This window comes from Macrobrachium rosenbergii, chromosome 13 (genome assembly GCF_040412425.1).
Source record: "Macrobrachium rosenbergii isolate ZJJX-2024 chromosome 13, ASM4041242v1, whole genome shotgun sequence".
NCBI classification, from domain to species: domain Eukaryota; kingdom Metazoa; phylum Arthropoda; class Malacostraca; order Decapoda; family Palaemonidae; genus Macrobrachium; species Macrobrachium rosenbergii.
In genome coordinates, this window is record NC_089753.1 from 58,044,409 (window position 1) to 58,054,408 (window position 10,000).

General features: G+C 37.5%; 1 protein-coding gene across 1 annotated transcript in view; it reads right to left on the reverse strand.

Annotated features, from left to right (window-relative positions):
* Window positions 1–611: 611 nt before the first annotated feature.
* Window positions 612–10,000, reverse strand: part of LOC136844709 (sodium-independent sulfate anion transporter-like) — a 9,821-nt gene continuing 432 nt past the window's right edge. The window contains exons 2-12 of the mRNA XM_067113952.1: window positions 7,633–7,709; window positions 7,034–7,213; window positions 6,242–6,437; window positions 5,317–5,537; window positions 4,845–5,019; window positions 4,001–4,244; window positions 3,665–3,796; window positions 2,818–3,064; window positions 2,210–2,380; window positions 1,505–1,655; window positions 612–1,046 (exon numbers count right to left, since the gene is read on the reverse strand). Coding sequence (XP_066970053.1) covers window positions 922–1,046; window positions 1,505–1,655; window positions 2,210–2,380; window positions 2,818–3,064; window positions 3,665–3,796; window positions 4,001–4,244; window positions 4,845–5,019; window positions 5,317–5,537; window positions 6,242–6,437; window positions 7,034–7,213; window positions 7,633–7,709 — 1,919 coding nt within the window. The 3' untranslated portion in view covers window positions 612–921. The remainder of the gene's footprint in view (window positions 1,047–1,504; window positions 1,656–2,209; window positions 2,381–2,817; window positions 3,065–3,664; window positions 3,797–4,000; window positions 4,245–4,844; window positions 5,020–5,316; window positions 5,538–6,241; window positions 6,438–7,033; window positions 7,214–7,632; window positions 7,710–10,000) is intronic.

Genomic DNA, 10,000 nt, shown 5'->3' on the forward strand with positions numbered 1-10,000 from the left:
CCCCTGCCCTTGTGAACCAAAATCGCCTTAGATGTTCAACTGCCATCTTGCCACGTGCACGAGTCTTCTGATACAGCGGTCCGGGGGCGCTGGACACAGTTCCCCCTTTGCAAATCCAGCTGCGTTAACCACAAAAGATCATTCAACCAGTCGCAACCGTAGAGTTTCATTTGAGTGTCAAACTGTTTCAGGGCTGTAGCCCTTTCAGATTCAGTTATTTGCTATGCATTGTCCAGCTGTTATTGCACATTGTATGTGCTTGCTTGCTGCTTAGTCAGCACTTTCATATTAAGTTCCTGATTGCTCCATTTGTAAATAAAGTCAGTTTAAAGTTATTGACTGGTTTCTAAAAGGCGACCTCCACTTCTCTGTTTACTTAGGTGTGATATCAAGGTAAGTCAGTTTATGCATTACATTTATCGCTTATATTCTGAGCGCTATATGTTGGCCCTTAAGGCAATTGACAAAAAAAAATCCATTTCCATTCTTCCAACCGGCCTCAGAATATAACAATATGTTTGTTTTTAAATTGTAACTTTATCATAAAGTACACATAGGACGAAAAATCTATGTTGTCTTAGGCAGCTATCAGTTGTGGAAGAAAACATAAAACAGTTTTACAATGTAATATGTTTTCAAGATTGGTTTTGACCAAAACACAAACAATAACTCTGTACAAAGGAATTGTTCATATATACTTAATAAACATATACTTCATAAACATGACAAATATGGAATATACTCGAGATAAAATGTTACAAACAAAGGACAGATGCACCTTATATCGATAAGATATTAAGTATATATATATTCTGAAAAGACTCAGTCCCATCTCTGAATAAACTATAAATATATGCCTTTCTTATCCCCCTTTTTCTGTTGGTAATTCATCCCCCGTTTTCTTTGGGATTATTTAAAAGTTTACAACGTCTTTTCGTCAAACTCAGCTTTAGGGGCCAACTTCGGTATTTCTGCATCTCCTGTAGTAAGGATGATCTCTTTATCCTTGCTGGCAGAACCTGCCTCTATTCCATTTGACACATTATCTGAAAGCAGTGAAGTGGCTTATGACTCTTATATACTATTTTAATGGAGATTTGTCTCTCTCATGAGAATAATGTTTCTCAGTTATCTGCAATGTAATTATTCTAGAGAAGATTTCTTTTTAACATTTTATTTTGGTGGTAACTTTACTGTTTGAGTCAGATTGATAAGGAGAATCGGTTCTCAAAAGGTCTTGTTTTTATATATGTGTATATATATATATATATATATATATATATATATATATATATATATATATATATATATATATATTTTATATATTATATATTATATTTACACTGACATTATTGTGGATTGCCTCACCATTTTAGTGACTCATATGATTAAATGAGATTTTTGCAAATGTTTCATGTGCCTTGTGGACTGAAACGGACGTTGAATCTCTGACGAGGAATCACTCAATTCATCAACAAATCATCATTTACCATCTCGTACCTACCTTCGATCATTGCGTCAAGGGAATCCTGAGAGGGACACAGAAGGATTTCCTTGTGGAGGGCGGTCACAGTGGTCACCAGACTCGATTTCATGTGCAGGAATGCTATAGTTTGACCTTGTTTCTTGAAGTCGTCTGACATGGATTTTATGCCCTGGGTCAGAAAGAGGTAGAGTGTTAGATCTTTTCCCTTGAGGAGCCTTATCACCACATTTTTATTTATTTGTTAATGTGTTGATTTACCTGTTTTTCTAATAAATTATCTCGTCTTTCTGTATCTCCCATTAACTTCTGTTACTTCTTCCGAATGAACACCTTATTCTTTGGAAGCTTGAATTTCAAGTCAATGGCCCCTTTGGTGGGCTTGTTCCATATGAATAGGGTTCACCTTCTGAATAATAATAATAATAATAATAATAATAATAATAATAATAATAATAATAATAATAATAATAATAATAATAATAATAATAATAATAATAATAATTCAACGCAAACCTGAAAAGAGGAAGACAAAATCCCAAGCTCTTTCTGGCTGGTAACAGGACCTATCCATGTATTAATTTGTCTTCTTTCTTTTATTTATAGAAAAAATTGTTCTCCCCTGTTTGACGTAAACCCAATAAACATTTTCAGTCTTGCGACAAAGCAGACATCTGCTAGTTATGTTTCTAAGTGACAACAGAAAACCCAGGTTCAAAATCTCACCTTTGCAGAGCTATAATCCATAGCATCTATGTAGGTGCAGTCCACGACAACTGGCAGAGTGTCCCGTGCTTGGGTGACACCAGCCTTCCGGACGGCTGTCTGGAAGTGAGAGATTCCTGGATAGCTGAGACCTCTGGTGGGGGTCACCAGAACATACTTAGCCTTCTGACTCTAGAAAGAGAGAGGTATGCAGAAGCTATTCATTTGTGGTGAATGCAAGGAAGGGGGAAGGACTAGTGCATCTGATGGGGTGCACTTTGGTGCCTGCTAACTGGCCTAACTTTTTGGCAAGGTCCCTGTCGAATCAGACAACGAAAAATGGAAGTTCAATCATTACTTTTAATTATGATGGACATATTCCGACTGATGACATTTTCGGTGAAGCTGTTCTAAGTGGCTCTCTGAATGAGGAGAAAAGGGTACTTAAAACAATATTAATACCTCTAGACTCTTTCTGAGAAGTCTTCCCGTTTTTCAGAAGTTGGTACAACTAATCAAAACTTCCTTGAAATATAGGTACAGGTATATTTTGTATTTCTGGATAAGGAATGAGCATCAGACAATCACAAAAAACCAAAGCCACGAGGCTTTTAATATAAAATACTTACACCTGTGTAGCCATGGGAAACCACCACTTTTGGTGTTGCCACTGAGTAAAGCAGCATTGCCAGATCTACCCCGATGCCCAGAAGGATACCCCACTCCAGCCCCCATGCGAGGCAGGCAATGAAAGTGGCCGTCAGGGGAATGAGGTCGACCTTGTTGCTCCTCCAAAGAGGCTTGAGGACTTCATAATCCACCATGTTCAGCACTGCACCAATGATCACTGCAGCCAGGACCGAACGAGGGATGTAGCTGAAAACGAAGAAGGGTCGTGATTACCCGTAAGTATTAGTGGTTACTCTGGCACTGTGTGCCCCTAGGGAAGTGTTTGGCCATCATTAGATTCAACATTCAAAGAAATGTTTTCAGTTAATAATTAATGCTTCAATCTGAAAGTCCATTCTCACGGGTTAGAAGAGTTGAAAGACAGAGGCCCATAACAACTGCAATTCCCAACTGGAATCACTGAATGACTTGTTATCAGAATATCTTTGTCAACAGAATATGTGTGCGAAAAAGGAATGAAGAAGACTAATTAATGCATAATTAATGAGATTGCATTTTCAGAACTTTAAAACCATAATCTTTTATAACTGGGAAACTGATTCCAGGGGAAATTTCATAACTTTCCTTACTTGGTCAAACCTTTGCTAACCTTACTTTACCTACTGTCTAACCTCAACTTACCCAGTCTAACCTTTGCTAACCTTACTTTACCTACTGTCTAACCTTAACTTATGTACTCTAAACTCTTCTAAACCTTGCTTTTCCTAACTTGACCTAATGTTCTTTGTCAATGCTCAGTATATGAGACTTGGCAATGCATTCAACCATTGATTTGTTGGTAGTTACTAAAAGGCAGGAGTTAAGAGTCCTAGTGCCAAGAGCACAATGACTCCAACGACAAAACATGCTGCAGGTGTCCGAACTCCACTGGTAGAGTTCACTGCAGAACGTGACATACAGGCTGTGATTGGCATTGATCTGTAAAAGAGAAACATTGATTATTGGAATGGAAGCAACACCTGTAGCCACTGCTATTTTATTTATTTTTTTATTTTTTTACTATCTGAATTACTCAATGTGTTTTACTTTTTCCAAAAGAACCAATTGCCTAACCTAACCTAACCTAACCTAGTACTTTACCTAACCTAACTGCTTTACTAAAGGCTTTTATAATCCTATTACCCGAAGAAGGATCCAGCCAATGTACTGATGCCCAGAGAAAGGATTTCCTGGTTGGCGTCGAGGGCCTTCTTTCCCTTGGTGAAGGCTCCTCCGACAGCCACGAGGCCCAGGACTGCAGTGAAGGGCGACATGGCAATGCCGATACCCAGATCGCTCATCATCTCAGTGAAGGACAGAGTCCGGTTGTCAACAGTTGTCGTGAAGGGAGGAAGAGACGCAGAAGGAATTCCTGGCTGGACAAAGCCTGCAAAAATAACCTGAGAGTCACTACTACACTGTAAGCAAGAAACGTTACTTTCCTTTCACTCACAGTTATCTTTACACTGGATGTTCACATATTAGTTTATTAGCTCTTGTTATATATAAGAAGATACCTCAAATGAATACCAGTAAGAGGGTAGTGTCATCAGGGCACCTCAAGCAATGCACTGTAAACATTACTTGAGGTTCTTTGCAGTGTTCCTTAAGCCCTTAGCTGCAACCTCTTTCATTCCTTTTACTTTACCTCATATTGTCTTTCTTCCATCTTACTTTCCTCAGTTCTCTCCTAACAATTGTTTCATAGTGCAACTGCAAAAGTCATTCCTCCTGTTACACCTTTCAAACCTTTCTAATCTCAATTTCCCTTTCAGAGCTGAATGACCTCATGGGTCCCAGTGCCTGGCATTTGGCCTAAGTTTTATATTACAATTCCGAACTCAAATGAATGTATAGACTTGGAAATAAATTATAATAATATAACTGGATAAAGAGTGTTTTGGTGATTAAGTAAATTACTTAAACAGCACAAATTACGAAATGAACAGAAATGAGAGTTCAAAGAAAAGATTTTGTAGTTCCTCACCTGTCAGAGTAAATGGTTGTTCATTGCCGTCTAGAGTATAAGCAATCAGTGAAGCAATTATGACGACAAGGGCGTTCCTCCCGACTGACAGGAAAAACAATACCTGACGCAGGACACGTTGTCCAAGGGCCTTGCTCTCGGGAACCAGGAATCGAAATTTCATCGTCCTTAACGGCTTGACGAGAGAGGAGAAGAAGAAGAGGTTATCGTAGTAGCATTAATGGTTCCACAATCTCTATATCAGGTCTTCAGAAATGTGACGTAGAGGAAGTATTGGTCTAATTTAAAAGTCATTTTTGACGAAAAAGAAGAAGTGGTTCGTATTAATGGATCAAGAACCCCTATAACAGCACTTCAGAAATGTGATATAGAGGATCGTATCGGTCTAATTTAAAAGCCTTTTTTAAATCTAATGGTCCTACCTTCATAACAGAAAGAACTTCAAATCCATCTCTTTGAGTACCAGCCTCACCTTCATGAGAGAAAGGACCACTATACTGACGATGCCCAGGACCAAATCCTGCCACCTCATTTTCGACAGGTTCTGGATGACCTTGACCCAGGTGTCGATGAGACCTCTGGTCTTCAGTTTCAGACCAAACAGCGCCTTCAGCTGGGAGGAACCGATGGTGATGGCGGCCGCCGAAGTAAATCCACTGATCACCGGTTGGGAAATGAAGTTGATCAGGAACCCTGCGAGGCAAAAGAAAGAATCCTACAAGTCTAAAGAAAGGATTCTCTAAGTCAAAAGAATCTTGCAAGTCTAAAGGCTTTTCTTGGAGCAGTTGCACGGGTTTATATAAAATTTATAATGAGCGGATATTGTCCAAATAATTCTTGGCTAGGATTTTCCAATTGATTTGCATAACAATATATATATATATATATATATATATATATATATATATATATATATATATATATATATATATATATATATATATATATATATATATATATATATATATATATATATATGTGTGTGTGTGTGTGTGTGTACTTTTAGGGCATAGTTTTTCTCTTATACAATTAACGTTAAAAGCAATTGCCTTAGTGGCATCAGCAAGTTCCTTGCAGGTATCTTCATACTGTCTGAGTTTTTTCAGATTCTCGTTCATTAAATTTCTGGTGAAAAATACGCAGACTTCTTTCTTCCATTTATTGATTTTTGTCGCGACAGCTGTTTCGCGACAAAAATCAATGTGTGTGTATGTATATATATATGCACACACACATATATATATATATATAAATATATATATATATATATATATATATATATATATATATATATATATATATATATATTGATATATAGCTGTGACTGGCATTTCAACAATCAGAGAAAATGTAGGCTAACACAACTAGCCTAGTCTTTCCACCTGCCTCTTTCTTACCTAAATTGACGATAGAAGCAACAATTTCTATGATTCCTGAGATGAAGCAGAGCAGGACAGCATAGTCTGGCCCTCCATGACTACTGTATTGGAATGTCATGAGAGACATGACAGCTGTGGGACCCACGTTTAGCTCCGTCGTGGATCCGAAGATGACGTAGAAGAAGGAGCCGAAGATGGCAGAATTGAGGCCGTACTGTGGACACAGTTGTGAGGTGGAAAGTGATATGATTTTTATGAAGTTAGGCTGTATAGCTAAGCACTTGGGTACTTTCTGCCATTCCGATTCAAGCAGTGAAATCTATTTATTTATTAATTTGTTAAATTACTTTTTCTTTTTCCACAAGTGATGTCTTCTTTCTGTATTTCCCGTTATCTACTGTTACTTCTTTCTAACGAACACCATATTTTTTGGAAGCTTAAATTCCACGTCAATAAACCCTATTCATATGGAACTAACCCACCACAGGGGTGGGCTAGTTCCATATGAATAGGGTTCATCGTCTGGATAATAACAATAAACAAATAATCAAGCCTATGCAACGAATATACACTTGCTATCAGTCCAAGTAAACATAGCGCCATTTCAACAACTGTATATCCAAACTCCTTTAAAGACATATTTAATTGTATAAGACTCATAGACTCATATTTCAACGAAATAGTTCATGTGCCATTCAAGATGAAAGGCTCATAAGCACAGCTTAACCAACCACAGAATCTGGTAAAATGAGTCCCTTCTTTGAGTTCTCACGAAAAAATTCAAGTTTCATAAGGGCTTTGCTCACTTACATTAGCCGGAAGTCCTGCAACAGCGGCGTAAGCCAGAGCCTGCGGGATAATCATTAGGCCTACCGTCAGGCCGGCGATGAGATCTCCGATGAGGTGTTCTATGGAATATTCCCTGCTCCAGTTCAGGATGGGGAGACGTCGCTTGGCGTTCCTGTAGGTGAAGAAACCTCTGGCTCTTCTCTGTGGAGGAAGGTTGAGTGTTATTAACATATATCGGCCTATACTGAAGCAGTGAATTAGAGATTTATTGACCTACGGTAGGTAACAACCTTGCATAGGTCTAGCGATTTTATTCTAGACTACTCGAAATTAGAGGTGTAACCTGGAGTAATCGCCCATTTGGATAAAGGAATTATGGGTAATATAGTCCGTGTGTCATCCACTGTAGGCCAGCTTCCCGCGCAGTTGGCCCCTGTGGGCCTATAAGCCTATACGTATAGAGAACTAAAGTAGCCTACCTCCTCTTGCATTTATAAAGTAACAAGATATAGGGATTATGGGTAGTATATATATAGTCTATGTGCCAGCCTCTGTAGGCCTGCAAAACTAAAATACCTTCTCTTGCATTTATCAAACATCCTAAAAGCACCGTCACGTACCTTCGCCCCAGCAACTATCCTTCCTCGGAGCCCTGGGAGGATTCCATTTGTTTCTTCGGAGGGCACGGCTTCATATTCTGTAAAAAAATAAAAATAAAATGGAAATTTGTTAGTTGTGGATGCATAGGCCTATACATACGCTCTCACAGACATAAAAACTATTAATTTACGTGATTTTACACTAAAGCAAGTTGACAAAACCTCATTTGTATAATAGCGCAACGCCAAAATATCGAAATATAAGAGAAACTCTTGATTAGATTAGATATCTAAAGTTTACTATGCAATAAGAATCAAGTGCGCTTCTCGTAGATCGTCGTTTTCGTTACTTATGAACCACGACACTTTCAATGTCGGGCAGAAAAAGATTTACACACTTTTCAATAAGTTTCAGCCAACAAGCGAAGTCTTTCGCAGTTTTTCAGTAAGTTTCGGACAAAAGTGACCTATTAGGTGTCTTATACCTATTTCAAATTAAGAGTAAAGGGAAATAAAACAATTTGAACGAGAGAAAATAAAACAGTCAGAACAAGACTTACTGAAACTATAAAAGACTCTTCATGATGATTGTTTAAATTTGATTTCAATAGACCCATTTCCAGAGTGAACCAATAATGAAAAAAAAACACAAGAAAATGTTTAAAACACGCTTTCATTAAAATGCACTAAAAAGTTAAAAATAATTTTTTTGAGACACCAGGATTTTCTTACAATTAATCATGTCTACAAAAATAAAAGCGTGGGCGCCAAACATAGAAGGAATTGCTACAAGAAAAGAAATAGTGTGTCTCAGAAAATTTATTTTTGGCTTTTCAGTGCATTTTAATAACAGCATGTTTAAAAAAAATTTATATTTTTTTATTTTACACTTTTGGGTTTTGACAGAAATTGCAACCGATTTGATTGTCGCTAGCGAAATTGATATCCTGTCGAGCCAAAGAAGGTTTGAAAATTCCGTAGAGTTATTTACCGAGTCAAAGAAGTTGCGAAAAATCCGAAGTTTCATAAAAACCCTGAGATACTGGGAGAGGTCACTGTAGGGTCACTAGAGGTCACTGCTGACCTACTGATCATGTAAGGTTGTATTGTCACCGGGATTGAGTAACCACGCAAAATTTCAAGTCCATCGGACGAAGGGAACAGGTCGAAAATTGAGTAACCAGATTTGACCAAGACAAACTAACAAACAAAGACAAAAAAGCAAGCTAAATAAAAACATAAAAAGCCACTACGTCGGGGCATCCAAGATCTCCAACTGCAAGATCCTGTTTAAATCTGTAACATTCTTTCAAAAGCAACATAAATAAATCGTGACTTATTGAAGATTAATGCATTTCAAAAGGGAATTCGGGCGGAGGTACGTTCCGGCATAAATGAGAAAGAAGAAGAATAGTATGTTCTTAAAGACAACAATGCACTGGCCTTGGATTTCTTCAGATCAAGAAATCAGTTGACACTTTTCGGTCAATGTTCGGAAGGGGAGTGAGGAGTAATACTTAATGGCTTCTTAGGAAGAGGAATTAAACCTCTGGCTTTATTTGACCAATTTAGGTTGTTTTTAACCTCACGTGGTGCACTGTAGGCATTAATATAAGGCATTATTAAATGGTGTCTGCAGCGTACCTTGTGGTCCATAGTTGCGCCCACTTTGTTGAACTTTTTACTGTACCTCCATCCCCAGTTCATTTCTTCAGTCTTGCTGTTTAACCTCTCTAATAATTATTCCTTAGTGCAATTTTGGTATTTTCTCCAAATTCCACGTTTATTTATTTCTTTAGCTTGCTGTCCAACCACTCCAACTCCTTTACACTGTCTCAAGCCCTTAATGGCCCTAAAATGCCAACCAGTGCTTAGCTTGACAACATACATTTCATTAAAAAAATACAAATTTCTAAACACTAAACAATTCTACATACTCTACAAAAAAAAAAAAAAAAAAAAACACGTCTTCAGTCAATACCTCAAGAGACTGAACACTTTGTCTGGTGTACTACATCTCTGCTGCAAAACACAATAAATTCTGTGGAGGAATTTCTGATTTTTATGGTATTATTTGCAGAATCACGCAGGGGAGTGTTTGGGCATTTGTAACTTTATAAGTACTTGTAAGTAAGAGCCTTAAAAAGTAAGTATAAGTAAGTGTAAGTAGCGGCTTCTGTGTATACATACATACATACATACATACATACATACATACATACATACATACATACATACATACATACATATCTATCTATATATATACATATAGATAGATAGATAGATAGAGATATATATGTGTATATATGTATACACATACATACTTACAAACTACCATGGACTATAAGTTATTGAATACAAACATCATATAACCTTTATATTTGCCTCC